The sequence below is a fragment of the Pneumocystis carinii genome (genome assembly GCF_001477545.1).
Source record: "Pneumocystis carinii B80 chromosome Unknown supercont1.10, whole genome shotgun sequence".
Classification (NCBI taxonomy): Eukaryota; Fungi; Ascomycota; class Pneumocystomycetes; order Pneumocystales; family Pneumocystaceae; genus Pneumocystis; species Pneumocystis carinii.
In genome coordinates, this window is record NW_017264722.1 from 357,830 (window position 1) to 382,859 (window position 25,030).

The 25,030-nt window shown below is 27.3% G+C and overlaps 12 protein-coding genes across 12 annotated transcripts; 8 read left to right on the forward strand and 4 right to left on the reverse strand.

Moving 5' to 3' along the window:
- Window positions 1-130: 130 nt before the first annotated feature.
- Window positions 131-3,587, forward strand: T552_02401 (hypothetical protein; the record flags this gene model as incomplete). The annotated part of the gene is made up of 8 exons (XM_018370945.1): window positions 131-728; window positions 770-1,155; window positions 1,250-2,650; window positions 2,696-2,970; window positions 3,011-3,129; window positions 3,174-3,228; window positions 3,273-3,309; window positions 3,353-3,587. The coding sequence occupies 8 exons, from the start codon at window positions 131-133 to the stop codon at window positions 3,539-3,541; spliced, it is 3,060 nt and encodes a 1,019-aa protein (XP_018225465.1). The 3' UTR covers window positions 3,542-3,587.
- Window positions 3,588-3,829: 242 nt separating this feature from the next.
- On the forward strand, window positions 3,830-6,201 carry T552_02402 (hypothetical protein). The gene is made up of 10 exons (XM_018370946.1): window positions 3,830-4,332; window positions 4,378-4,703; window positions 4,757-4,864; window positions 4,906-5,055; window positions 5,104-5,202; window positions 5,249-5,341; window positions 5,388-5,641; window positions 5,684-5,783; window positions 5,833-6,008; window positions 6,059-6,201. Exons 1-10 carry the CDS (start codon window positions 3,876-3,878, stop codon window positions 6,153-6,155), a joined length of 1,860 nt encoding a protein of 619 aa, XP_018225466.1. The 5' UTR covers window positions 3,830-3,875; the 3' UTR covers window positions 6,156-6,201.
- An 88-nt stretch (window positions 6,202-6,289) lies between these two features.
- On the forward strand, window positions 6,290-6,965 carry T552_02403 (hypothetical protein). The gene is made up of 3 exons (XM_018370947.1): window positions 6,290-6,618; window positions 6,662-6,859; window positions 6,904-6,965. Exons 1-3 carry the CDS (start codon window positions 6,328-6,330, stop codon window positions 6,928-6,930), a joined length of 516 nt encoding a protein of 171 aa, XP_018225467.1. The 5' UTR covers window positions 6,290-6,327; the 3' UTR covers window positions 6,931-6,965.
- A 303-nt stretch (window positions 6,966-7,268) lies between these two features.
- On the forward strand, window positions 7,269-9,642 carry T552_02404 (hypothetical protein). The gene is made up of 9 exons (XM_018370948.1): window positions 7,269-7,367; window positions 7,412-7,599; window positions 7,654-7,747; window positions 7,791-8,295; window positions 8,343-8,864; window positions 8,910-9,183; window positions 9,227-9,305; window positions 9,356-9,474; window positions 9,523-9,642. The coding sequence occupies exons 1-9, from the start codon at window positions 7,312-7,314 to the stop codon at window positions 9,594-9,596; spliced, it is 1,911 nt and encodes a 636-aa protein (XP_018225468.1). The 5' UTR covers window positions 7,269-7,311; the 3' UTR covers window positions 9,597-9,642.
- Window positions 9,643-9,813: 171 nt separating this feature from the next.
- T552_02405 (hypothetical protein) lies at window positions 9,814-11,446 on the forward strand. Its single transcript, XM_018370949.1, has 6 exons — window positions 9,814-10,093; window positions 10,134-10,154; window positions 10,197-10,601; window positions 10,650-10,861; window positions 10,904-11,127; window positions 11,174-11,446. The coding sequence occupies exons 3-6, from the start codon at window positions 10,357-10,359 to the stop codon at window positions 11,399-11,401; spliced, it is 909 nt and encodes a 302-aa protein (XP_018225469.1). The 5' UTR covers window positions 9,814-10,093; window positions 10,134-10,154; window positions 10,197-10,356; the 3' UTR covers window positions 11,402-11,446.
- Window positions 11,447-11,467: 21 nt separating this feature from the next.
- Window positions 11,468-14,895, reverse strand: T552_02406 (hypothetical protein). Its single transcript, XM_018370950.1, has 14 exons — window positions 14,508-14,895; window positions 14,339-14,461; window positions 14,126-14,296; window positions 13,774-14,079; window positions 13,430-13,731; window positions 13,151-13,384; window positions 12,953-13,103; window positions 12,695-12,908; window positions 12,515-12,652; window positions 12,348-12,470; window positions 12,048-12,308; window positions 11,858-11,998; window positions 11,722-11,811; window positions 11,468-11,682 (listed from the first exon to the last, which is right to left on the reverse strand). The coding sequence occupies exons 1-14, from the start codon at window positions 14,825-14,827 to the stop codon at window positions 11,512-11,514; spliced, it is 2,745 nt and encodes a 914-aa protein (XP_018225470.1). The 5' UTR covers window positions 14,828-14,895; the 3' UTR covers window positions 11,468-11,511.
- A 370-nt stretch (window positions 14,896-15,265) lies between these two features.
- Window positions 15,266-15,805, forward strand: T552_02407 (hypothetical protein). The gene has a single exon (XM_018370951.1). The coding sequence runs from the start codon at window positions 15,306-15,308 to the stop codon at window positions 15,777-15,779; it is 474 nt and encodes a 157-aa protein (XP_018225471.1). The 5' UTR covers window positions 15,266-15,305; the 3' UTR covers window positions 15,780-15,805.
- Window positions 15,806-16,283: 478 nt separating this feature from the next.
- On the reverse strand, window positions 16,284-17,529 carry T552_02408 (hypothetical protein). Its single transcript, XM_018370952.1, has 6 exons — window positions 17,259-17,529; window positions 17,097-17,201; window positions 16,931-17,033; window positions 16,670-16,883; window positions 16,526-16,619; window positions 16,284-16,471 (listed from the first exon to the last, which is right to left on the reverse strand). Exons 1-6 carry the CDS (start codon window positions 17,481-17,483, stop codon window positions 16,328-16,330), a joined length of 885 nt encoding a protein of 294 aa, XP_018225472.1. The 5' UTR covers window positions 17,484-17,529; the 3' UTR covers window positions 16,284-16,327.
- A 173-nt stretch (window positions 17,530-17,702) lies between these two features.
- T552_02409 (eukaryotic translation initiation factor 1A, X-chromosomal) lies at window positions 17,703-18,331 on the forward strand. Its single transcript, XM_018370953.1, has 3 exons — window positions 17,703-17,765; window positions 17,832-18,147; window positions 18,197-18,331. Exons 1-3 carry the CDS (start codon window positions 17,745-17,747, stop codon window positions 18,283-18,285), a joined length of 426 nt encoding a protein of 141 aa, XP_018225473.1. The 5' UTR covers window positions 17,703-17,744; the 3' UTR covers window positions 18,286-18,331.
- A 2,977-nt stretch (window positions 18,332-21,308) lies between these two features.
- Window positions 21,309-22,249, reverse strand: T552_02410 (hypothetical protein). The gene is made up of 4 exons (XM_018370954.1): window positions 22,092-22,249; window positions 21,916-22,001; window positions 21,549-21,860; window positions 21,309-21,491 (listed from the first exon to the last, which is right to left on the reverse strand). The coding sequence occupies exons 1-4, from the start codon at window positions 22,201-22,203 to the stop codon at window positions 21,354-21,356; spliced, it is 648 nt and encodes a 215-aa protein (XP_018225474.1). The 5' UTR covers window positions 22,204-22,249; the 3' UTR covers window positions 21,309-21,353.
- A 428-nt stretch (window positions 22,250-22,677) lies between these two features.
- Window positions 22,678-23,548, reverse strand: T552_02411 (hypothetical protein). Its single transcript, XM_018370955.1, has 3 exons — window positions 23,507-23,548; window positions 23,125-23,367; window positions 22,678-23,080 (listed from the first exon to the last, which is right to left on the reverse strand). Exons 2-3 carry the CDS (start codon window positions 23,365-23,367, stop codon window positions 22,724-22,726), a joined length of 600 nt encoding a protein of 199 aa, XP_018225475.1. The 5' UTR covers window positions 23,507-23,548; the 3' UTR covers window positions 22,678-22,723.
- A 562-nt stretch (window positions 23,549-24,110) lies between these two features.
- T552_02412 (hypothetical protein) lies at window positions 24,111-24,981 on the forward strand. Its single transcript, XM_018370956.1, has 4 exons — window positions 24,111-24,252; window positions 24,297-24,563; window positions 24,606-24,766; window positions 24,812-24,981. Exons 1-4 carry the CDS (start codon window positions 24,154-24,156, stop codon window positions 24,933-24,935), a joined length of 651 nt encoding a protein of 216 aa, XP_018225476.1. The 5' UTR covers window positions 24,111-24,153; the 3' UTR covers window positions 24,936-24,981.
- The last annotated feature ends 49 nt before the right edge of the window (window positions 24,982-25,030 follow it).

Genomic DNA, 25,030 nt, shown 5'->3' on the forward strand with positions numbered 1-25,030 from the left:
ATTTTGCGCATATATAGGGTATAATACTTCTATACAGTATCAATGCGACCTTTGATTTTTGTTTCGGCGCTAATTGTTAGAGAAAAGCTCATAAAATATTGTATATTGGGGCTTCATTGTTAATAGAATGATGAATAGGCTGGAAAAAAGGCCTAAATTGGATTCTTTTTATCATCATGAAGAAGACAGAGCGGACAAATGTGATAAAATGGAGTCAATGATAAAGGAATTAAAAGTAATTATAGGAGACGATGTAGAAACAGAGATTCTTGAATATTTAGTTCAAATATCTAAAGGAAATATTGAAATGGCATTAAATATGTATTTTGATAAAACATGGGAAAAAAATCAAAAAGAAAAAAAATACATAAATAAGGAATCTTTAGGCAAGAAATCATGGTATTTGAAATATATTGGAAGTTTTGGAATGGAAGGATGGGCTAATGTTTCTGGAACGGGTTTTTTGTCAGCAGGAGAAGCGGTTTTACTTAAAAAACAGGAAAAGACGAATGAAAAAAGCAAATCGAAGCCATTTTTTTCAGAATCAGCGATAAAAAGACGAAATTCTAGGCAAAATTCATCAAGCATTATTAGATTTTGTACAGAAAAAGGTATAGAGATAGGTCGTATTCCTCAGGAATCAGCTATACATATATCTACACTACTTGAATTTAAAACATGTTCGTTCACAGCGTCATGTATTTATGTTCCAGATAAGATAAAAATAGGTGAATCATATTTTGCCTATATTTTTGTTATTTAATGTTAGGCGACAAGATACTACTTCAAATAGTATGTTTTATTCACAAAGAAGCATTTACAACCATGAAGGAGTCATTATTTTCCAGAGAAAACTATATTTATGAGATATCTAGGACAGAGGAAATACGTGAACAACATCGACAGGCCATTCTATGGCTTTTAACGAAAGTTGGACTTGAGCCAGATGATTCAAAAACTCCAGATAGTAGAACTATTTTTAAGGAAGTGGTTAAAGCGAGCAAAAACACAAGCTCAATTTTATCAAAAATGGGGTATCTAAACCCTTGTGGAGAAAATGGTTCAGATTCAGAAGAAGAAAGTAAAGAACTTGAAAAAGAACATATTAATTATATATATAAAAACGCGAAATCATATAATCCCAGCATGAAAGAAGTATCACCTTCTTCTTCTTTTAACCTCGAACTCAAGTCTTATCAAAAACAGGAAATTTTACATAAATTTATTATTTTTTTTCTTATCTTTTTAGGCTTTATATTGGATGATGAACAAAGAACGTGAGATTGACTTGTCAGAAGAAGAAAATACCATACATCCGTTATGGCAAGTATTTTACTGGCCTTCTTATAACGAAAATGGAAAAAAGTTGGATTTAGAGAATTCTGATAATCGGTTTTATGTTAACCCATATTCTGGTAAACTAACTCTTGAATTTCCCAGAGCAGACCAGAGTTTTTGTGGTGGAATATTAGCAGATGAAATGGGACTTGGAAAAACCATAGAAATTCTCAGTCTTATTCATTCTAATAAGCCAGTAACGTCATTAGATTCTACACCATTTATTATGAATTCTAATGCATCCATTCGATCATGTCGAACTACATTGGTTGTGGCACCTTTGTCTTTGCTTGATCAATGGCGTTCAGAGGCAGAAATTGCTTCAAAACCAAATAGCTTGAAGGCACAAATTTATTATGGAACGGATAAATCTATTGATGTTTTGGTGCAATGCCAAACTAGCAATCAACCAGATTTACTTATAACAAGTTATGGTGTTGTTCTTTCTGAATGGTCACAAATGACTACAAATAATAAAACTTTTTTTAATTTATTCTCAATTGATTTTTATCGAGTAGTTTTGGATGAAGCACATTATATAAAAAACAGACTTAGTAAAACAGCGAAAGCATGTTCTTCTTTGAATGCAAAAAGACGATGGGTATTAACTGGAACACCAATAGTAAACAAATTAGAAGATCTTTTTAGTCTTATTCATTTTTTGAAAATTGAACCTTGGGGAAATTTTGTATTTTGGAAAACTTTTATCACTATTCCGTTTGAGTCAAAAGATATACCTCGTGCATTAAATAACGTTCGTATGATTTTTGAAAATCTAATTTTGCGTCGGACAAAAACAACAAAAGATATACATGGTAATTTGATTATTACACTTCCATCTAAAGAAATTATAACAGAAGAAATTAACCTTTCCCCTAAAGAAAGAGAGATATATGATTTTATTTATACTAAAGCAAAACAAGCTTTTATTGAGAGCTCAGCATCAGGCACTGTATTTAAGAATTATATAACAATTTTAACAATGTTACTACGTTTACGTCAAAGTTGTTGTCATCCATCTTTAATTAAACGTGGCGAGAAAAGCGATTTCCTTGATTTACCTTTTGATAAAGATATTAAAAATTCCATTAATACCGATGATATCATAGATCTTAAAGATCTAATCGAACCTTTTTGTAATCAAGATATTGAAAAACAGAGTACAGATACATATAAAACTTGTGTTATCAAAAGTATATTGGAAAAAGCACAGAATGAATGTTCTATTTGTTCTGCTAGCCCTATAGTTGAAGAAGCTATCACACCATGTTGGCATATAGCATGTAAATCTTGCATTAAAAAGCATATAGAGGTATGATTTCATTTTAGATAATGTAATTTTTTTTTGATATTTAAGTTTCAAAAATCTCATAACAAAAAACCTTTATGTCATATGTGTCGATCACCAATTGATGAACAAAATATTTATGAAATCATTCGAAAAGGAAGTCAAGACGTCAATGATAGCAATTGTCGTATAGAATTACGTAAATTTACATCAATTTCATCCTCAAAATTAGATGCATTAATTAAACAACTGTTTGCATTGAAAATGTCAGATCCTTATGCTAAATCAATAATATTCAGCCAATTTACAACATTTCTTGACCTGGTGGAAGTATTTATAAAGCGGTAAATAAATCTAATCATTGTTCGTTTTATAATTTCTTAGAGATAATTTCGAATTCCTTCGTCTAGATGGAGGAATGTCAATGAAAGAACGCTCAATAGTTTTAGAGAAATTCCGCACAGAAAAAAAAGGGCTAATTTTATTAGCTTCTATAAGATCTGGTAATATTATTATACTTGTAATTTCAATTATTGAACATTTAAAGGTTCTGTTGGTTTAAATTTAACAGCTGCGTCCTGGGTTTTTATTCTAGACCCATGGTTTGTATTAGGGTTATAATTGGTTATATTTTTATATTAATTAGGTGGAATTTTGGTATGGAAAATCAAGCTATAGATAGGGTTGGTTTATTCATGAAATTTTAAGAAGCTTACAGATTTATAGGTACATCGTATAGGTCAAACATTGCCCGTCAAAATTGTGCGTTTTATTGTAAAAGATTCAATAGAAGAAAAAATGATCCAGATTTGCAAAAGAAAACTTATGCTTGCAGATGTTTCTGTCACAGAATGTCAGTCACGTGAAGATGTAACAAAACGGCGTTTAGAAGAATTACAAGAACTTTTCGAGTAATTTTATTAAGTCAAAAGGCATTTAGTAGGAATTGTAAATATTAAATATATACTCAAAATATGCGGCTTGTTTTATCTTGAATTTACAAAGCAATATTTTTATATAAAAACATGCAAATTATCTTTTCACAGGAAACGCGAACAATTCTCACCTTAAATCAATTTTAAAACCTGCCATTTCCTAGAAAAATCCACACTTTTATCTTAATCCGATTAGATTCGTTACTATAGCAGCATTGTTTATTTACACATTACGATATACAGCTTTTTAAAATTTTCTTTAAAAAAAAGATATTAGAAATATATTATTTTGAGCAATAAACAAACCTTATTAGATGTCTGAAGCTCAGGAAGATTATGAAAGGTCTCCTATATTGAATGGTAATTCTCAATTACCATTACTTTCTTCAGCATCAAAAGGTCATTTAAATGCAAATTCACCACTTTCAAGGAGCAGTCGATCAGGATTAGTTGCGGTTCCAGAGAATTATACAACAAACTTACAAGATCTTCCAGATCGTTTCGGGAATTTGCATTTTAAAAAGGCGGGAAAAGAAAACGAAGGACAGGTTGATTTTTCTTTAGAATCCAAGGACAATGCATCTTTAAAAGGCAGAAGCAAGTCACCGGAGAAGAATGGAACGAAGGAAACGAAAATTCAAGGAATTCAAAAAACGGAAACATCAAGTTCGGAATTTCAGACATGGAATACATATAAAAAGCTTACATCAAATGAAATAGAAAAAATAACAAAACAAAGTGTAAAAAGACTAGTTAACGTTTGTCAAATATGTATAAATGATTGGAATTCGTTTTTTTTTTCTAATAGATTTTAAGTTTTTCTTGATCATTATTTTGATAAGCTACGCTATCTCTATGAAAGGCGACAAAGGACCGAAAAATTTCATGAGTGGGCAAGAAAACAAATAGAAGAGGGGAAATTGACTGTATCTGAGTATACAGCTGCATGGAAATGTCATTGCCATACAGAACGAAGTACTCTTCGAAAAAGACGTGCAAAAATGAAGCAAGAAAATTTCCATATCATTGCACAAATTGGTCAAGGAGGATATGGAAGTGTTCATCTAGCGCAAATGAAAGATACAAAAGAAATTGTTGCCCTTAAAAAAATGAGCAAAAAATTGTTACACAAATTGGACGAGGTTGATATATATATATATATATATTTATAATATATACATATTAACAAAAATAGATACGTCACGTACTTACAGAACGGGATATTTTAACAAATTCGACATCTCCTTGGCTTGTTCGTCTCCTTTATGCCTTTCAGGATCCTGATTATTTATTTTTTGCTATGGTAAACATTATTTATAATTTTAATTAAATTAAAAAATTTAGGAATATGTTCCAGGAGGTGATTTTCGTTCTCTTTTATGTAACAGTGGAATTTTGCGTGATGAGCATGCAAGATTTTATCTCTCGGAAATGTTCATGTCTGTAGACTCTCTTCATCGTCTTGGATATATTCATAGAGATCTAAAGCCAGAGGTTAATAATTGCATGTATAATATTTATTTATTTATTTATTGGATTTAGAACTTTCTTATTGACTCTAAGGGTAATATAAAACTTACAGATTTTGGACTTGCATCTGGAATTATTAATTCCCAAAAAATAGAGTCTTTAAGACTTAAAGTAAATATTTTTTATATAGTCTTTAAGTAATGCTTATAATTATTAGCTCGATCAAATCAAAGATTTAGAAGTTCCTATTAGAAGTGCTGTTGAACGTAGAGATATTCATAGAACTTTAAAAATGCAAGAGTTAAACTATGTAAGTTAATTATTTTAAAATGTATCATGAATCTGAGACAATTTAGGCTAATTCGATTGTTGGATCTCCAGATTATATGGCACCAGAGATCCTCAATGGCCATGATTACGATTTTACTGTGGATTATTGGTCTCTTGGTTGTATACTTTTTGAATGTTTAACAGGTTATCCACCATTCTCCGGTAAAAATATGAATGAAACATGGTCCAATCTAAAAAACTGGAAATATACATTAATCAGACCTGTTTATGAAGAAAAAGAATTCAATATTCACGATGATGCTTGGGAAATTATCACAAAGTATAAATAAACTTTAAAAACTTTTTTTTTAATATTTATTAGACTCATCACAAGTCCGAGAAGACGAATATCCAGTATTCAAGAGGTAAAAGAACAAAAATACTTTAAACATATCGATTGGACAACACTTCGTCAACAAGAAGTAAATAATCTAATGGTTTACTCCTATAAATATTAATGATTTTTTATAGGCACCTTTTGTACCCGATCTTGATTCTGAATTTGATCATGGATATTTTGATGATTTTACCAACGAAAATGATATGTTAAAATATAAAGAAGTCTATGAAAAACAATCCTCCGTTGAATCCATGGAAGATCGTCATGAAAAAGTTCCCTTGACTACTTTTGTTGGATTCACATACAAGTATAAATATTAAAAAAAAAAAAAAGACAATTATTCTAACTCCTACATAGACACCAGAAAGTTGTTGAAAATAACCATATTCAGGATATTCCTACTTCAATAGATAAACTTCACAATAGAGAAGTCACTTTTAAAACATTGTTTTAAATTGGTAATCTCTTTTATACCTGTCTTTTTCTATATTTCTATACAACACAATTACATGTTTTTATATAATAAATTACCATCTTTTCTTATACAAAAACTATTAATATATATTTTCTAAGTATTCTATCGATATACAAACCTCTAACTTCTTTTTTTTATAAAAAATATACAAATGGCTTATGCTGCTGCCAAGATTGATTGGATTAAACTTCGTTCATCTTATAGTCTAAGTTCCTCAGTCATATCATCTCTTTTTGCCTTTCATCAATGGAATCTTAATACCAGAGCAAAAATAGGAATTTTAGAGAAACAGCTACAAGATATAGATTTTACCTATTATCGCTCTATTTTAAAGAATAAATCTATTGTTAACCAGATAGAAAAGGATCTTAAGACATTTCGTCCAGTAAAATACCGAGTAAATCCACAAATCAAAGCTATTCAACAGTTTGAAACAAAAGCGGTATGTTTTAACCATTCTACCGCTTCAATATAATATATTGTAGATTGAAAATGCTACAAAAGTACAAGAAAACGCAAATAAAGAACTTATAGAACTTGAAACGGCTTTATTAAATATTCAACAGGCATTACCAATTGACGAACTAACAGTAGAAGATGTATTAACGGCATGTCCTAAAATTGAAGAAAAAGTTGAAGAGATGGTAAAACGTGAAAAATGGTCTGTTCCTGGTTATAAAGAGGTTATTTTTTAATATAATTATAAAAATAATTAATAAATTACTAGAAATTTGGTGATCTAGCAATTATGTAAAAAATACTTCAAACAAAACAAAACTTTAATCATTCACTTAAAAAAAAAACTATTAATCACTATTTATCTATCAAAAACTCCTCTTAATACTTTTAGTCTTCTAAATACTTTTTAAATTATAAATACACTTCTTGTATTTTTATATAACAAATCTCTTTTTTCTTATTAATACATATAGATATTTATGAATAAATGACTTCTTTGACTACAAAATCTCTTTCATACTTACTATATATTTTCTTAAATTTTATCTTATCTGACCTTGCGATATTACTCTAACCCAATACTTAGAAGAAACTGTAGAATTATATAAATACAGGAGATTAGCAGCTTTTAAAGGGAAAATAAACATATAAAAGGTCTATTAGGAGAGGATAAAGTATGTTTTACTCACAGGAAATTTTAACGCGTCGAAAAGGTGGATTAGGAGTGATTTGGTTAGAAAAAGGGTAAAAAAAGAGGAATATTTACATTAAAATAGGCTTGCAGCTACACTTGGATCTAAGACTTCATTTAAGAAGCTCCAGAGAAAAGAAATATTATCAGTAAATGTGCCTAAAGCATGTGAATATTTGTCAGAACCGCCAGAACCATTGGCATTAAGATTATCAAGTAATTTAATGATGGGAGTTACTAGAATTTTTGATCAACAATATGGATTTTTCTATAGTAAGTAGAGGAGAAGGGTTTTATAAAGTAAAAAGAGGGTTAAGAGGGGATTAGCTGATGTTCAATTAACACATGCTAAAATCCGTAAAGAACTTGCAACAATAAACCTTGAAAAGGCAAATATTGATCTTCCGAAGGCGAAGACAAGGTATTTTATATGTTAGGATGGAAATAGAATGTTTAATTGACAGAACGGATCTTTTTACGCTTGCAGATGACCCGGGATTTATGCCGGATTTAAATGAATATGGATTGGAAGCTATAACGCTTTCATGGCATCCAGAAACATCATTTGATGTAGAATTGGGGGTTAGGGAAAGCCATTCTAGTTCATATGAACTTTCTATGACACCAGCATCTTTTTCACAACATACGTTACCAAGATCATCAGTTTCTATGAATAATCATATGTCTAAACTAGATTTTTCAGAGTCAATTTCACGTTCAGCTATGAGTATGAGTGGAATAATTGAAAGGGATAGTGATATTTTGGGATCAATGAATGGGGAGCTTTCATTTGACTTTGAATTTGACGCAGAAGGAGAAATAAGAAAGATTGAGGAAAAACAAAGTGATTTGAGTTCATCAATTCATAAAAAAAGAAATGATATGTATAGAATTGATTCAGATGAAGGGGAAGAAACGGTAAGATCTCAACATGCAGAGGCTAAAAGGCGAAAAAAATTTAATCATACGGTTTTTTTTTTTGAATATTATTTTATTAACATGATTGATACATGTAGTTTGAAAAAACGTTGATGGCGTATGAGGAAGTAGATGAATCTATGATTGGTGAACTTGGTGAGACCGATTTTTTTGATAATAGAGATCCATCTTTTGCACCTCAAAACAGGAACCATGAAACTAGTTCAAATACATATGAAGACGATAATCAACAGAGAAAAAGAAGAAAATTGCTAAGAATGAAGATGGATATTCGTACAGAACTTCCTTCGGAAGATTTAATTTCATGGCGTGACAATTATATCAAAAGTATGGAGAAACAATCTGTGATAAAGACACGAAAACTGCAGGAAAAGGCAGCTCTTAATAATGTGCACTTTTTCGTTTGGAGTTTTTCAGAGGAATTAATGCATCCTTCTTTAAAAGCCATGTTTCTAGATCATCAAAAGCAAAAAGATTCACTCAAAAATAAAAAAAGAACCAAAAGCGAACTTGATGATGAATCTGTTGATAATAGAGATAGCGTAACCCATCAACAAACAGGAAAAATACATGCTGGCATGAATTCTAATTTTGAAGAAGTCATATTATTTAATTATTTTAATATAATTTAATATCTATCTTAGGAAATTGAGTTAGGACGTCATGTTGATGAAGAACTCACACGTCGAACATCTTCTCTTATGCCATGGAATCAATCCCATGTTTCTTCTCGTGTAGGATCAGTAGGTTCGGGAATGGCTTCTATTTCTTTTGATACGCCTTCAGTAAGCGCTACTGGTCATTTTTCTTCTACCATAAGGAAAAACAAATTAATAGCAAGTCCCCTTGCTGATACACTGGAAGATGTCAATATCAATATAGGAGAAGATGCAATGGAAGACTTTGAAATTTTTGAAAGTATATTTTATTATCTCTTTGATCTTTTTATAATGAATAATAGCTACAAATCTTGACACTCAACCAATATTACAAGATAATCAATCAGCCATTATGGAAAAAGAGTCTTATAATTTTCTAGAGTATATCTTTTATTATCTTTTTCTATAATTGCTGATTTAAAATGCCATAGATATACACAAGCACGTATTCATCGAAAAGAACAAGGTCATACAATTACATTTGAAGAATTAGTTCCTATATCTAATAGTTCTCGCTCAATTGCATCACAAGCGCTCTGTCATGTATTATGTAAGGCAAAAAAAGATTATTTGATCATTTTTTTTAATAAATAATTAGTATTAGCTTCTCGTAATATTTTAACAGTTCATCAAGCTAAACCTTATGAAGATATATGGATTAAGCTTAGCTAATTTTACATTCATATCTGGCTAATCATATTTTTTGCATATTTTCAAACATATTTTATATTTTTATTACATTTGCTTAAGGAACAACATATATTAATTTGCTTGCTTAAATCATACAGAAAAACAAGAGAATTTCAGGATAAATAAAATGATAAAGATAATAGCTTGGAAACTATCAAAGGCTCATTGCTTTAAAAAAACATAATCATCGAAGATATATGACTAACCGATATCGACCGGCAATTCTGCTTAATCGCTCTTTCACATGAAAAAACCTTTTTTTGTTTCATACAAACTTTGTCATTGTGCTTTTTCTTCAAATCTACATTATGCTTTTCAGAAATCAACTCGTACTTATACATCTGCATCTGAATTTAAACCAAGTACATTTTTTAGAACAACTTCACCTGTTCTTTTAGAGAATCAGGAGCTAAATAATACTCGTCATGTTCTTGAGAAAGCTTTAAATCCAAATAAAAAGAACGAATTTCTCATTAAATGTAAAAACTTAATATAAAAACTTAAAGCTTATTTATATAGGCACAGAATTTGATGCAACGGGTATTTTTTTAAAAGGAAAAGGCATAATACTAACATATTAAGGTTGTGTAAGGGTTGTATCAGGTGAATTTAAAAAAATAGATCTTTGTCTTAAGGTAAGAATGTTAAAAAATTGATTAAAAAGCGAAAATGTGAGAAAAAAAAGCTAAAAGAGATTGTATTAAGTTGAATATATACTAAAACAAGTGTTTAGCATGGATTAATGCCTCGTGATCTAAGAAAGATCGATACAGGTGCTCAATCACTTATACCATCTATTTTAGTACGCAAAAATTCTATTCTTGTTAATTTGTTACATATTCGAGCGCTTCTTAAAGCAGATTCAGTGCTATTATTTAACGCATATGGGAGCACTGATACGCATACGCAGAGTGTATTTATGTATGATTTAGAAGGTAAACTTCGTCAAGGAAGTAAAGCAATAGGTGGATTACCATATGAATTTAGGTAGAGAAAAATTTATGAAAAAAAAATACACAAGTTGACTATAAATAGAGCGTTAGAAGCTATTTTAATTAGTGTTTCTACTGCATTAGATGAAGAAATGAAATTTTTGAATTCTTTAGTAAAAGATGTATTATTACGACTTGAAGAAGATGTCAATCATCAGCATATCAAAAATTTACTTACATATTCAAAAAAAGTAACAGTTTTTGAACAAAAGGTAACGTTAATACGAAATACATTAAATGAGATTTTGGATCAAGGTATTATAATGAGTTATACTTTTTTCCTGCTAAATGTTAAAGATGAGGATTTAGCAGCTATGTATCTTACAGAAAAATATCAAGGAAAAACACGTCCACTTGATCAACATGATGAAATAGAACTACTTCTTGAATCATATTTAAAACAGACAGATGAAATTGTTCAATCTGTGAATAATTTGGTTTCTAATATTAAAAACACTGAAGAAATTGTAAATATTATTCTTGATACAAACCGAAATGCATTGATGCAGATGGAGCTAAAGGTTTAAATAGTTTTTTAATGCTTCTAATTCTTATTATTTATAAAAGATATCCGTATTAACACTTGCTACTAGCTCGGGTGCCATTGTTACTGGATTATTAGGTATGAATTTAAAAAATTTCATGGAGCATTGGTCATACGCATTTCCCATGATATCCTCTCTTGCGCTTGCTGTAGCTACAATCGTTGGAACTCTTGGTTTAAAAAAAATTAAAAAAATTCAAAAACTTTCTTTATGGGGAAAAGAACAAACGTTCATTAAATATAGAGAATAGCATATTATATTTGCATTTTATCATCATATTAAGCCTACATTTTATATGAATAATGATTAAATAAGTTTGCATAATATGTATAAAATAATCTATAAATACCAATATCAATTTCAAAAAATAGTTTTATTAAAAAATGAATAAACAGCCTTTCCTGATTCTTGACCAATTAAATCGATTATTTGTTTTTCTTCAAGATTACTTAAATCACAAATATTATCAACATTATATATAATGTTTTTATAATTTTTCAGAGTTATTTTAGGAATAGACAAAAGAAAATCCTTAAACATTAGCATTATAATTTTCAAATTCTATCATACTTGAGGCCCTTGATTAGAAATTGCATTATCTTCTCCATCTTTTAAGCCTAATGATATTGCTTTAGCAAGGTCTGGCTCATCTCGATTTTTCTAATGTAAAATATTAGCTAAACTCAAGTATAAAATAAATAAAGACCTTCAATTCAAGGAAAATCTCGCAAGTAGCATAAGAACTAGAAGACCAAATAATTTTTAAATTTGGAAATGCTATAGTTAAAAGTACAAGTTTTGATTGAAGGGTATTAACATTAATATTACTTGAAAGATCATTGGCATTCTTTAAAATATGTCGGTCAATATGTATATATATATGTTAAAATCCTTACATTTAAGTTAAATGATTTATTTTGACTAAATTCAATAAGAAGTATAAAGGTAGAATAATATAGCTGCATCATTTCACATTGATGATACAATCTTCCATTATTTAAAGAGCTAATTAAATCCCTTATCGTTTTTCTTTCAACACATAATGAGGATGACAAAATGTAATCACCAACTGTTAATTGGCATGGGATAACATTCACATGATAATTATATAGCAAAGATGGCAGCGGATTTCTAAACTCACGGATATCTACAATTATCTAATTTTATTAGAACAATATAAATAAATACATGTATACTCTTGATGATTCTGTATTAGCCATAGATTTAACCCCTCCTTCAATTTTCAGATTAACAGGCTTCGAGAGTAAGGATTCAGGATTAGTATTACTTTTATCTTCTGTTAATAATATAGCCATATTCTAGCACATCTTAGGTTAAATACAATAAATGTATATAAACATACTCCTTTTTCTTTAACAAGCTTAGCAAACGAATCCTTTTCTCTTCTAACAGTAGCCAAATATTTCTGCTCCTCCACAGAATTTCCATAATACATAAAATATACACGTAAAAGCTCGTTTTTATAAATGGAATGATACAACTAATTTTTTAATATTTAAAAAACAGTAAGATAAAAAAATACCTCAATTCTTCTTATAATAACAGCATTTGGCTCATATAAAATTATAAACCTAGGTTTAAGCTCCTTAAACAGAATATCATCCATATCGTCATTATAAGGTGATATAACTACTAAATCATTTAAATCTAAAATCTCAAAACAATTGTCTTCATCATCAAAGGAATAATTATCAGAACTTATAGTCTCATTTTGAGAAATAGTTAAAGTATTTATTCTATATAAAAAGAATTATTTAAATTCCATAAAAAATAAACTTACACTTCATTATGATTGAAGTCATCTTTTAAAGAAATATAAGCATAATTGATAGAAGTATTTGATGAAGTATATGAGCCACCTCGCATACGTCTTCTTTTACTAACAAATTGATGCGAGTGACGAGACCTACAATTTCTATCATTAGAGGTAGCTATAAAACTTAAATCCAATTCAATATTAATATCATATGTTACTTACTACTTATGTATTCGTCACTATTATTATTAAAATCAAATTTTACATTTGAAAGATTCTGTTTCCAAATTAAATAATCTTTGAATCGTGATTTTAAAAAAGGACAATGAGTTTTATCTGAATCATCATTTCCATCTGGAAAAACATTACTACTATCAAAGTCTTTAAGATATTCCTGAATTTGGCTACATGTATATTCACTTTTACACATTATAAGAACAGAACAATTATTGTTTTCTATATAAAGAATTAATCTTAATTAAATATAAAAAGCTAACTTACTATGTAATTCAGGATTTAAATTTATTTCCATTTCTATTTCATGCATTATCTGTTTTAAAACAAACCATTTAGGTTGATTTTCTAAAACAGGCAATATAGAGCTATACGACTCTTGTGCGTATGTATTTTTTGATGTACCTCTTTTATAAACCCGTTCTTTAGCAAGTTTAAATATTATATTTGCTGAATCTAGAAGAAGCCATGGAGAGCGCTCTTGTTTCATATCTTCTAATGAAGATTCTGCTATTAATATTATTTCCAGAATTTTATAAAAAGATACGCAGTCATAAGATAAAAGATAACTGTTACATTAAAAAAAAAGAAAAAAACATAAATCTCCTTACTATAACATACGTCTTAATGTCGTCAAATCAGATACAAGCTGCTTAGTTTTCCGACTAATACGATGCCAATATAAATCCAATTGACGACGAATCACTCGATCAAAACTTTTGTGTAACGCATTATCTACATTCCAATCTTCAATATCAATTTTATCCGAGTTAGCGCTTTTAAGCTCAGAAATACAAATCTCCATGCATTCAAATATTGCTTGTTGGATATTTTTCATTGCCTCAGTCATAGGTACTTCTAGCTCTATAACATCGACTTTTTTAGATTCCAGAGATTCAGCAACTAAAACGTGAAATCTTTATAAAACATAAAAAACAAATATAATCATCATAAATAAAATACCTTGGCCATAAAAAACATTTTTTCAAAAAAAAAGACTTCATAATATCTGATAATGTAGAAAATCCTGTGGAAAATGCTTCAGGATTATCAGAAAAAGCTTTAATATAGCCTATTTTATTTCTCTTTCGAAATATCCTTAAAATAAATGCTTCCAAAGATGTCTCATTAGCCCTATTCAACATAAATCAAAGTACTACTCATTTAATCAATTACTTTTCTGCGTTCAACGCTATAATTCCTGTTATTTTACTAGGATCAAGAATACCTGTCAATAAATCTACTACCAAAATTCTGGATGTCACACTAAAAATACCTCCACTATCATACATGGCTTCACTGATCTAATCTCACATATTTTTCTTACAAAATAATGTCCACAAACCGTTTATCTGGCGATCCACTTTCATTATTTATAATTTTAAATTCTTTTCTTAATACTTCTTTATCCAATGCCCCCGATTCATCTACTATCTCCTTAAGAAATTCTTCTTGTTCTCCACTTGCTCCAATAACCAAAGTTAGCGTCTTTGGAAGATTACATGTATGAAGAAAATTTGCAACAATATTTAATAATCCCAATCCTCTTGCAATAATAACAAGACCATCTTCCTTATAAATTTCCTGGATTATTACCTTTTGATAGTTTAAAACTAATGAAAGATGAGCTGATATTGGCGATGATTCTTCTTTTTCTTGGCTCATTTTTTACAAAGTAAATTTCAACCCGTCAATTTATCCAAACTTCTCATACATCAATAAACACCTTTTTCCCATATAATTGAGCCTCCTTGTACGCGTATATTTCAATAATACTCATTTAAACCCTCTTTTTAAAGATTTTTATAGGATAAAAATACAGAGAATTAAAATATTTTTTTAGTCAAGTCTATAAAAATTATTTCAAAAGAATATTAAAAAAATAAACATGCTGCTTAGATTTGTTTATAAAAAGGTATTAAACATCAAAATATTGATTAAATATTTTGATACAGAAATAAATAACAATGCCATTAACTGTATTGTGATAATAGAATATTCTACAGTTATTAAATAGTAATTAGAATTTTATTTAAATTTCTTTATATAATTAAAATATTTAATTTTAAAAATAGTTTTAAAATTTTTAAGATTTTAAATTTTATAAACAGTAAATTTTATTATAAAATATTAAACTACAAAAATGTTAATGCGTCACGATTCTATGACATTTAATATGGATATGGAAACCCCTCTATTTATAAAAGAGTGGGTTCCTAAAAATAATGTACAATATTATTTAACATTAATTTTTATTATCATCTTGAGCATTTTTTATACAGCGATTTCAGCTTATAAATCACAATGGAAATGCAAACAGAAAATAATTTGCATGAACTGCTCTAAATTAAGAGAAATAGATGTTTATTATCGGCCGGAAATCATGAGGAATGAAAATAATAAATATATACGAACGGTACCGTCTTTTCGATTATCAGTTGACTTTTATTGGGCATTTTTACAATTTGTCTCATATTTTTCTTCATTTCTTTTAATGATAGTTGTAATGACTATGAATGTTGGATATTTTTTTGCGGCACTAATTGGCATATTTATTGGAGAAGTTTTATTTTCTCGATATAATTATACATTTATTAGATCATGTGAAATACCTTAACTAACGACATTTTATTTATTATAACTGCATATATTTATTTATGAAATAGTTGAAATTATCTATTTTATCTTTTAATACTGGTATCAATAAGAAATATTTATAATTAATATTATTAGCATCATATTTTGATATTAATTATATAACAAGATTAAACAATTAAACTTTATTAAAATATCCGGATTTTTGTAGTATTTATTTTAAGTAAAATGTGTATAAAATAAAATATTAACCAATTTTAATATTAAAGACATATCTTTCCTAATAATATAAAATATATTTCTTTTAAAGGGTTGATTATGTAATATAATATAAAATTGGAGGTTTAAAAAAATATTAAGTTCAAACTTTAACATTAAATTTATCGTTTATGATTGATATTGAGATATCTATTGCTTGAGAATTATGTGTATAAATTTAATGAAATAATTTTACCCTCTTTAATAGATTTAATAATAAACATTTCAGTTTGTTTCCAAAATTATAAAGATCTTAGTATAAAAAAAAAAAAATCACAAAGATAAATATTAGCGATAACTCTATAAAGAATTTCACATAAGTATAAACATAAATAATATTTGAGCCATTGAAATTCCAAAAAGAAAATATATTCTCTTACGTCTCTGAGATAAGCTCATTGTAGCATTTAAAGAAATATTTGACTCAGGAAGAACAATATATCTTAATGAGCGTAACTATATTATAATATCAATTAAAAAATATTATTCATAATACCAATTTGAAGATACCAAAAAGAAAGCAGTTGAGATAAATGTATAAAAAAAAACAAGATATGTTAATATTAAATTATGAAATATGCTTGATAGCATGGTAACAATTATTCTAGGTCAAATTAGCCAATATTTTATTTACTATTATATATTTTTGATTACCCAATAAATTTATATCCACTGTATGCTACAAGATCAAGAAATTGAGTTTGGTTATAAATACTTAAGATATAACATCCAAATTTGATTGCAAAAATTTCAAAAGTAACAACTATTAATGCCATTAATGCCGTTGTACCTAATAATTCTGGATGAAAATCTCCTTTAAAACCCGCCAATAATGACGACAATAAAACATATGTAACAAATGCCATAACTATTTAAAAAATATTAACTTTTTTAAAAAAAAACTTGATTAAATACCCGGAATATACATATCAGGTGAATTAATATCCTCCCTTGGTGACCTAAATCCTTGTACAACTGCTTCATTCATTTCAGAATGTCGAGTAAGACGACTCCAACACTTTTTCCCATAAAACATATTAGATAATTTGATTATTAATTAATTTTTTTTAAAAATAAAAACCTTGTGTCTCCATGGAAAAAGAACTACGCTTATTTTACTGATTACATAATAATTCGAAACATTAAAATAATAACGAAGCATAATCATTGATATAAAACGTCCCATCTAAAAAATTGACCCATAATTAAATTCACTATTTTAAACCCTTTTCTAAAATCTTACATTCCGTTCTACATATTCTTGGCCTGCCATAACAGCACTTCGACCCACTTGAAGTCCCATTTGTGCTGCTGCATTATTCACTCCCAAATAACTAGTATATGGATTTTGTGTTTGAGGACTTTGTTTTCCAAGAACTGGTGATGAACGAGAAGTAGAAGAATAATCCGGTTGAGGTGCGTACATCAAGAAAGGTTTACGATCTTTATCTTCCTGATGTCCATACATTTTTATAAACAAAGCATAACAAATGTCAATATAATATATATGAAAAAAAATCCCAATAAATTCCTACAAATTTTACTTATAAATACAGGAAATTATTATGAAATAATGATACTTAAAATAAAATCACTATTTTTTTATTAGATTTATAGAGAATCAATGTGTTTTTTCAATAATGCTCGCCGATGACTGTTTGCGTGTCCGCTTTTTTTTCAAAACTGTTGATAAAATTGCCTAATTTTATGGCTACAATAACCTTTCTTAATGCCAAAAAATAAAGGAAAGGTAAGTTATTTGATTAACGCAATATATATGTTATTATATGAGTTTACTGATATATTTGTTGATTAGGGTGGAAAGAACCGACGCCGAGGCAAGAATGAGAACGAGGCAGAAAAACGTGAACTTATCTTTAAAGAAGATGGTCAAGAATATGCACAAGTGACTAAGATGCTTGGGAATGGGCGTTTGGAGGCAATGTGTTTTGATGGAGAAAAACGACTTGCACATATTCGTGGAAAACTTCGTAAAAAAGTTTGGATTAATACAGGAGATATTATATTATTATCTCTTCGAGAATATCAGGACAAAAAGGCAGATGTTATTTTAAAATATACGCCAGATGAGGCACGTGATCTTAAGAATTATGGAGAGTTACCAGAAAACAGTAAGTTTATGATATATTTTGTATAAATGATGATTAACAAAATATACAGCAAAAATTAATGAGACAGATATATTTGGAGGAGAAGGGGAGGAAGAATGCAATTTTGAGTTTGATAATGCAGATATCGATGATATCTGAGAGAATTTTTTATATGGTTTAATTAATAATATTTCCTATTAAAATGAAATACAATTATTAGAATTGATCCGTAGTATTTGGGAAATTAAATATATTTTATAATATTTATATAATCTATTATATAAGGAGATTTATTTATTTTCAAAAAATGATTAAAAAACGAATAAATGTAAAAATCTCTTTTTAAAGTTTATAAAATCTTACATTTTTTTATTTAAATCAAATTATAAATATATACTTAATAGAATTTTCAAGAAAATCATGTATATAAATGAAATAGTAAAGCTAAACGCAAAAGAATTAGCAAGTCGTTTTTAACCCTCTATCAGAATTTTTTAAAATAATAATATAGTATTCTAAATAAAAAATATGAGATTTCCTTGAAGAGAAACAAGTTTTCTTTGTCTCTTGAATAATTTATTTATACTATTATGTAAGTGTAACATATTTATCAACGAATTATAAAATTAAAGATATGTATCATTTTCACTTGACTTGTAAAATTCTTTTCAATAGTTCCTTTAACATAAAATGTATGTTAATAAAAATTTAAAGTTTTCTTTTTATAAATAATATCAAGATTATTCATTCTCATATATAATTTATATTGAATTTGAATAAAATTATTTTTTCCTATTATATTTTAATACAAAATTTTGAATATAATTTAAAATTAACATAATAGCTCTTCTTTAGTTGAAAACTATATTGTTTTGACTATTTATTCATCTATCAAATCTTATATCGGTCTTTCGGACAGATATGATATAATCAATATATTAAAATATTTAGCATTAAAAATGTCAAATTCTTTTATTTTTGACAGGAAAAATATATTTTGATGTTTAAATGGTTATATTTTTTCAAATGATCATAAGTTTATATTATATTTTGGAAACATGTTTATCAATGACTTTTATTAATGCAATTTTTAATGCCATTTTTCATTTCATTTAGTTATTTAAAAATAATAAAAAATTTTTTTAAGATAAGAAACTAATAACTTTCAAAAAACATCTTGCTTTGTTTCTGAAAGATAATTATTTTTAAAAAAAAATATAATATTACTTCATTAAGATCTTAATAAATTTTCAAAAAAAAAAATAACTAAGAGTGAAAATTAAAGTATTCATTATTATACTGTATATATTAAAGTTATCATTTTATTTTAAAAATCTCCTTAGATTTAATTCAATTTAAATGAATTTAACAAAATTTAATGATTATTAATATTTTATTATATATATAGAAAAATTAAGTAAATCTTCCGAATATACTATAATCAATTAGCTTTTAGTATCCCTTTTTTTCAAATTTTTTTTATTGCGCTTAAAATCCTTATCTAAAAATTATTAAAGAATCGTTGTAATTACTTAATTACTTGTCTTGGTTATATTATACACTATCATTTAATGTTTCAGAAGTGGTTTTAATTATTATTTATTTATTTATTTATTTATACTTAAAATTTATGAGTAAAATAATGTTTAGAAAAATGCATAAACTTATTGTTTACAAGATGATTATAGATATATATCGACTATTTACTATTACATATCATATTGAAAAGGCTTGTAACCGATTTTCTATCTAATCTTTTATAAAATGGAATTAATCTAATATATAAAGATCGATATAGTTTACTATTATTATATGATTTATAAAATGTATTATATAGGAAAATTTATGCATATATTTTCTTTGACTTATAATTCAATAGATTTATTTTTCAAAAAAGAAATTGAATTCTTATTAAGTTCAATTTTTTATCTTTTTACAGATCATAAATTAATATGCAAAAATTGTTAAGCATGATAATAAATATCTTATTTAAAAATGGAGCGGATACGTGGTTCTATTGAAAAAATTATTGCTCTTTCTTTTTTCTCTTATTAAAATTGAATATAAATTTTACTGATAATTTAGCAACTATATTAGTAAAATTATTCAAGGACAAAAAGTGTATTTATGGGAAATATTTAATACTGATAAAACAAAGCAGATACTATAAACAATAAAGGTTTAAATTTATCAAATAAACTATCCAAATATATGTATATATATATATACATACATAATTATATATACATAATTATACATACATAATTATATATACATAATTATATATATATAATTATATTGATATAATTATTATAATAAAATTGATAAAAATCAAATAAATTTAAAGACTATTCATGCAAATAAAATAGTTCAGGTTAAATAAATCACATTAATTTATTTAATAACATAAAAAATACAAAACGTCATATCAAATATATAATATATATATTTATACATTTTTAATTTATGTTGATAATATATTCAATTTCATTAACATTAATACAATAAATTCTATTGATGTTTCTTTACAAATAGATTTGTTATATATAAATCAAAATACAATAATTTCCTGATATCTTTTGATAATAGATTCCGAATTTAGATATCAGATCTATAAGTATATTCTTTCAAAACGCATTAGATTTTGTATATTTATTATATTTTTGTTATTAATAATTCATAATACATACAATAAACAGAATCTGTAAGACTAAATATAATGAAAATATATTCACATGATTTTCTTGTAAAAAATATGATTATTTAAAATATATGTTTTTCTACTAAACAAAATTAAAAAAAGATTGGGAAATGAAGCCATAACTTAAAGTTAATTATTCTGAAAACTATCAAGTACAATTATTAATCTAAATCTAATGAATAAAACAAAACTTTACCGAAAATATGAAAAACTAAGACAATCATAGAAATTTAAGAAAAAAAGTTAAACAAAAATGTTTTGATAATATAAAAACATATAAAAACGTAATCAATAAATTAATGTTAAAGTTGATATATATTCAATATTAACCAGGTATAAAAGTAAACTTATACAAAATCAATTAAAAACGATAAATACAAGACCTGTATAATTCAAAAATGTCACAAAAACTTTTTGCCTATTTAAATCCAGTGTTTTAAGAAAATAAAATCATAACAAAAATAAGTCAGTTTTAGCAATACAAGATACTGTTATTCGATCTTTTATTTGCAAAACTGTTGTATGACTATTTATCAACTCGAATATGTACGTCATTCATATGATGAGGTAAGTGTCCTCCCATGGGCACAAGATGAGGTAAATGATGTTGAGGTGGAGGCGGCTGAGTTAGCATACGCCCAGGTTGCATATATGGAGGTTGTTGCTATTTAAAATTAAATATATGCATTATATATATAATGATTTTATAATCAATCCATACCATATACTGCTGATAAACAGCAGCTTGATCCGGATTAAAATAAAGTGCTCTCATTGAAGGAGGAGGCGGAGGATATGATTGAAGATTTGTTGTACCAATATTTGTCGGTCCATTAATAAGATTAGGTTCTGCTTCATCCTGAATTCCAGTGTTTGAATCTTGTGCATTTAAACATGCTTGTATTAAATTTTTTCCCTCAGCTTTCGTTACTAAGGGCTGAAGTTTAGGTGTTGTAAACGTATAAACAAGACCCGTTTCTGATACAACAAGTAATAAAACTTGTGTCCCTGTGAGAACTGATAATTCATATGCCTAAAATATCCCATTTTAGTCTAACTCTATTTTATCTTTCCTTATCTCTCTTTACCTTTTTCATAATTCCGGCCTTTCGCTTCGAAAATGTAATATGACGACGACTCTTATCTTCAATGAACTTGATTTCAATCTTACGTCCTATTAACCACTATATTAGTCTTCTTTCCTCGCCTATTCATAATGATTTCTGCCAAAAAAGGCACAAATCATTCAAAAAAAAATACATACGCTCACGATTCACCTTATCTTCATCATCATCCTCCATTCGTGCACGTTTTCCCTCTTCTTCGACTGATCCTCCCAACTGTTCCCCTTCTTCCACGCCTCGTTTCTGCGTCATGACGATTCTGATTACTTCGTTGCCTCTTTTTATCGAATCGACGTTGGCCTTTTTACAATCCTGTTACTTGGCTTTTCCCTTTCGGTATTACTTTGTACTCGATTTTTTTTCCTTTCCCGATCAGAATAGGTTAAGAAAGGGGAAAGGGTTTAGGGTAAGTTAGTAGGGTTTGTGTGCTTGAGGGTTAGGGGTAAGTAAACAGGAACGACGGAGGATAGGGTTAGGGTTAAGCTAGGGTTAACCGGGATCATCCTTGTAATCTTAGGGTTATTTAGGGTTATTTAGGGTTATTTAGGGTTATTTTAGGGTTATTTTAGGGTTAGTTAGGGTTAGTTAGGGTTATTCTAGGGTTATTCTAGGGTTACATAATGCCAGATTTAAGAATTGAAAAAACCAAGAATAATGAAAGGTTTAGGATCAAGAATAAGGTTTAGGGCTAGTTAAGGACAAGAGGAGTTAGGGTTAGTTATACATTTATATAGTTATAGAGAAAAAATTCAAATATTTTAAGATTCTAAAATCAAATTGCAATAGACATAATCGCATTTACAATATCTCCGTTATTTTCTTTTAAGGCTTTAATTGCCCTAGGACGTGATACTTTAGTTTGATCCATTACTAATTCGATATCCTTTGGTTGCAATCCAGTTTCATCTAAATCAACAACCTCTTCGATATAAGGAGTTTCTTTAATATTTGCAGCTGTACAAGATACAATAGATTCTTTTGTGTTTTGAATAGTACTATCTGCCAATTGTTGTGCAGCATTTAATTGTTCTTGAGAACTAATATCTTCGACTTTAACTTGTCCAAATACAATATATGTGTTAGAATTTGGATGTTTATATACATCTGGATTGCATATCAGAATTAAGATCTAATAACGATAAGTTGCATTGCAATCAAAATAATCAAATCTACATTTTTTGGGCGAGAAAGAGTAACACGAACAACACCCGGAACTTGCTTAAGTCCATGTTTCAAAATTTGCTTACGTGCTTTAGCTTCTAAGCGAGAAAAGACTTGAGTATTTGAATCCGCTGACATATCATTAGTTTTAGTATCTGGTGATGATGACAATGAGGAGGAGGATGATGATGACGATGCATCATTCTCAATCTCAACATTTTTTCTATGGTTATTATGATTTTTTGCCTTGACCATCTAAAATTAATGATTAATAAATGCAAAAAAAAAAAATTAATATAAATATTCTTCTTATTCTATTTAAAAAATATTTATTGTCTTGTGTGCAGAAACAAAAAATCTAATTTCTACAGCTCTTTATTAGACATTAACATACCTTTTATTATATATATTAAAAATCGTTGAAAAAAATTATAAAATATTTAAATATAAGTAGAGAGTAAAATATTTAAATAATTCAAAATACCCTGAAAATCAAGAAACAAATGTATTTTATAATATTTTTGTACTTAAAAATATTAAAATTAGATAATTTCATTTTTGTATTAAAAACAAGCAAATCTTTAGATTTCAATTCATAAAAATGTTTTAGAATTAACAGATAGACAAGTCTCTCTCACAATTTTTAAATAAGTTTAATAAATTCAATCAAACTTTTAAGTCTGTATTTTAAATTTACAATAAAAATATTAATTATTTCATTCATATCATAAATAATACAAAATCATTTATAGGACAATTTAACAACATTCAAAACATAAATAGGCCTTGCATTTGTATAACTTTATTTCCATATTTAATAAATTTATGTATATATTATTATCATTATTCTCATATTATAAATTATCTTAAAACTTGGTTTTAACAATAAATCCTTTGCAGAATAAAAATAAAATAACTATTTATTAATCTATATATAAATTATTTTTAAAAGATCTTAAATATCTAATATATCTGCTGATCTTTTAGACTTTAAATCAACTTAACGTTAATTTCGAGTCTTTCAAGTTAACTCTGAATAAAATGGCACTTTCAGATGAACAAGTAAATGCAGAAATGCAAAGATTAATCAACTTTATAAAGATTGAGGCTATGGAAAAGGCCCGAGAAATTCATATTAAAGTATGTTTGTTTGTTTTTTAAAATAGAACATAATTTATGCCTAGTCAAATGAAGAATTTGCTATTGAAAAAGCTAAGATTGTATATGGAGAAACAGCCAAGATTGATGAGTTTTATAAGCAAAAGATGAAGAGTGCATCTATAGCTCAACAAATATTAAAGTCAAATATTGTTAATAAGTCGAGATTAAGATTATTGAAGGAAAAAGAAAATATTTTGAATGAGATCTTTGAAGAGGTCAAGGAAGTACTTTTTAAATTCTCAGAGGACGAAGAACGTTATCAAGAACTTTTAAAAGTTCTTATTTTACAAGTTATAAAATTATTGGTTTAAGTAAACATCTAAGATGGTTAGGGATTTTTGCAGTTAATGGAAACAAATGTTATAGTTCGTGGTCGTGCATCAGATCATGGATTAATTAGTAAGGCAATTGATGATACTATTGAGACTTTTAAAAGTAAAACGAATATGGACTTGAATGTAACTATTGATAAAGAATGTCTTCCATCTGACGGGTTTATATATATATATATATTATTATATTACTTATATTTTATTAGATATGGAGGGATCATTATTTTTAAAGCAGATAAAAATATTTTAGTTAATAATACGTTTGTTGAAAGATTAGAATTATTAAAAAAAGAAACGTTGCCCGTTATTCGACAAATACTATTTGGGTAAAAACTTTTTAATAATTTTTTTATAAATTCTTAGTAAATCTGAAACCTGTGAATTTTAAGATTAAAAAGATGTTTTAGATAATGCATTTGTTTAAT

What these genes read in the sequence shown, in the direction of transcription:
- T552_02402 (XM_018370946.1), top strand. Translation starts at nt 3,876, where the DNA reads ATGTCTGAAGCTCAGGAAGATTATGAAAGGTCTCCTATATTGAATGGT. An exon ending in AGTTAACGTTTGTCAAATAT is followed by an intron (nt 4,333 to 4,377) that starts GTATAAATGATT and finishes ATAGATTTTAAG; the next exon opens with TTTTTCTTGATCATTATTTT. An exon ending in TTTGTTGGATTCACATACAA is followed by an intron (nt 6,009 to 6,058) that starts GTATAAATATTA and finishes ACTCCTACATAG; the next exon opens with ACACCAGAAAGTTGTTGAAA.
- T552_02403 (XM_018370947.1), top strand. Translation starts at nt 6,328, where the DNA reads ATGGCTTATGCTGCTGCCAAGATTGATTGGATTAAACTTCGTTCATCT. An exon ending in AACAGTTTGAAACAAAAGCG is followed by an intron (nt 6,619 to 6,661) that starts GTATGTTTTAAC and finishes AATATATTGTAG; the next exon opens with ATTGAAAATGCTACAAAAGT. An exon ending in CTGTTCCTGGTTATAAAGAG is followed by an intron (nt 6,860 to 6,903) that starts GTTATTTTTTAA and finishes ATAAATTACTAG; the next exon opens with AAATTTGGTGATCTAGCAAT.
- T552_02404 (XM_018370948.1), top strand. Translation starts at nt 7,312, where the DNA reads ATGTTTTACTCACAGGAAATTTTAACGCGTCGAAAAGGTGGATTAGGA. An exon ending in GGTGGATTAGGAGTGATTTG is followed by an intron (nt 7,368 to 7,411) that starts GTTAGAAAAAGG and finishes ACATTAAAATAG; the next exon opens with GCTTGCAGCTACACTTGGAT. An exon ending in AGCGCTCTGTCATGTATTAT is followed by an intron (nt 9,475 to 9,522) that starts GTAAGGCAAAAA and finishes ATAAATAATTAG; the next exon opens with TATTAGCTTCTCGTAATATT.
- T552_02405 (XM_018370949.1), top strand. Translation starts at nt 10,357, where the DNA reads ATGCCTCGTGATCTAAGAAAGATCGATACAGGTGCTCAATCACTTATA. An exon ending in GGATTACCATATGAATTTAG is followed by an intron (nt 10,602 to 10,649) that starts GTAGAGAAAAAT and finishes GACTATAAATAG; the next exon opens with AGCGTTAGAAGCTATTTTAA. An exon ending in TGATGCAGATGGAGCTAAAG is followed by an intron (nt 11,128 to 11,173) that starts GTTTAAATAGTT and finishes TATTTATAAAAG; the next exon opens with ATATCCGTATTAACACTTGC.
- T552_02406 (XM_018370950.1), bottom strand. Translation starts at nt 14,827, where the DNA reads ATGAGCCAAGAAAAAGAAGAATCATCGCCAATATCAGCTCATCTTTCA. An exon ending in GACTTCAATCATAATGAAGT is followed by an intron (nt 12,909 to 12,952) that starts GTAAGTTTATTT and finishes CTTTTTATATAG; the next exon opens with AATAAATACTTTAACTATTT. An exon ending in AGCTTGTTAAAGAAAAAGGA is followed by an intron (nt 12,471 to 12,514) that starts GTATGTTTATAT and finishes AAGATGTGCTAG; the next exon opens with AATATGGCTATATTATTAAC.
- T552_02407 (XM_018370951.1), top strand. Translation starts at nt 15,306, where the DNA reads ATGTTAATGCGTCACGATTCTATGACATTTAATATGGATATGGAAACC.
- T552_02408 (XM_018370952.1), bottom strand. Translation starts at nt 17,483, where the DNA reads ATGTATGGACATCAGGAAGATAAAGATCGTAAACCTTTCTTGATGTAC. An exon ending in TTTTTCCATGGAGACACAAG is followed by an intron (nt 17,034 to 17,096) that starts GTTTTTATTTTT and finishes TATGGGAAAAAG; the next exon opens with TGTTGGAGTCGTCTTACTCG. An exon ending in TCTCAACTGCTTTCTTTTTG is followed by an intron (nt 16,472 to 16,525) that starts GTATCTTCAAAT and finishes ATTATAATATAG; the next exon opens with TTACGCTCATTAAGATATAT.
- T552_02409 (XM_018370953.1), top strand. Translation starts at nt 17,745, where the DNA reads ATGCCAAAAAATAAAGGAAAG. An exon ending in TGCCAAAAAATAAAGGAAAG is followed by an intron (nt 17,766 to 17,831) that starts GTAAGTTATTTG and finishes TTTGTTGATTAG; the next exon opens with GGTGGAAAGAACCGACGCCG. An exon ending in TGGAGAGTTACCAGAAAACA is followed by an intron (nt 18,148 to 18,196) that starts GTAAGTTTATGA and finishes CAAAATATACAG; the next exon opens with CAAAAATTAATGAGACAGAT.
- T552_02410 (XM_018370954.1), bottom strand. Translation starts at nt 22,203, where the DNA reads ATGACGCAGAAACGAGGCGTGGAAGAAGGGGAACAGTTGGGAGGATCA. An exon ending in AGATAAGGTGAATCGTGAGC is followed by an intron (nt 22,002 to 22,091) that starts GTATGTATTTTT and finishes AGTGGTTAATAG; the next exon opens with GACGTAAGATTGAAATCAAG. An exon ending in CTGTTTATCAGCAGTATATG is followed by an intron (nt 21,492 to 21,548) that starts GTATGGATTGAT and finishes AATTTTAAATAG; the next exon opens with CAACAACCTCCATATATGCA.
- T552_02411 (XM_018370955.1), bottom strand. Translation starts at nt 23,367, where the DNA reads ATGGTCAAGGCAAAAAATCATAATAACCATAGAAAAAATGTTGAGATT. An exon ending in CTCTTTCTCGCCCAAAAAAT is followed by an intron (nt 23,081 to 23,124) that starts GTAGATTTGATT and finishes TATCGTTATTAG; the next exon opens with ATCTTAATTCTGATATGCAA.
- T552_02412 (XM_018370956.1), top strand. Translation starts at nt 24,154, where the DNA reads ATGGCACTTTCAGATGAACAAGTAAATGCAGAAATGCAAAGATTAATC. An exon ending in CCCGAGAAATTCATATTAAA is followed by an intron (nt 24,253 to 24,296) that starts GTATGTTTGTTT and finishes ATTTATGCCTAG; the next exon opens with TCAAATGAAGAATTTGCTAT. An exon ending in TAAAAGTTCTTATTTTACAA is followed by an intron (nt 24,564 to 24,605) that starts GTTATAAAATTA and finishes TAAGATGGTTAG; the next exon opens with GGATTTTTGCAGTTAATGGA.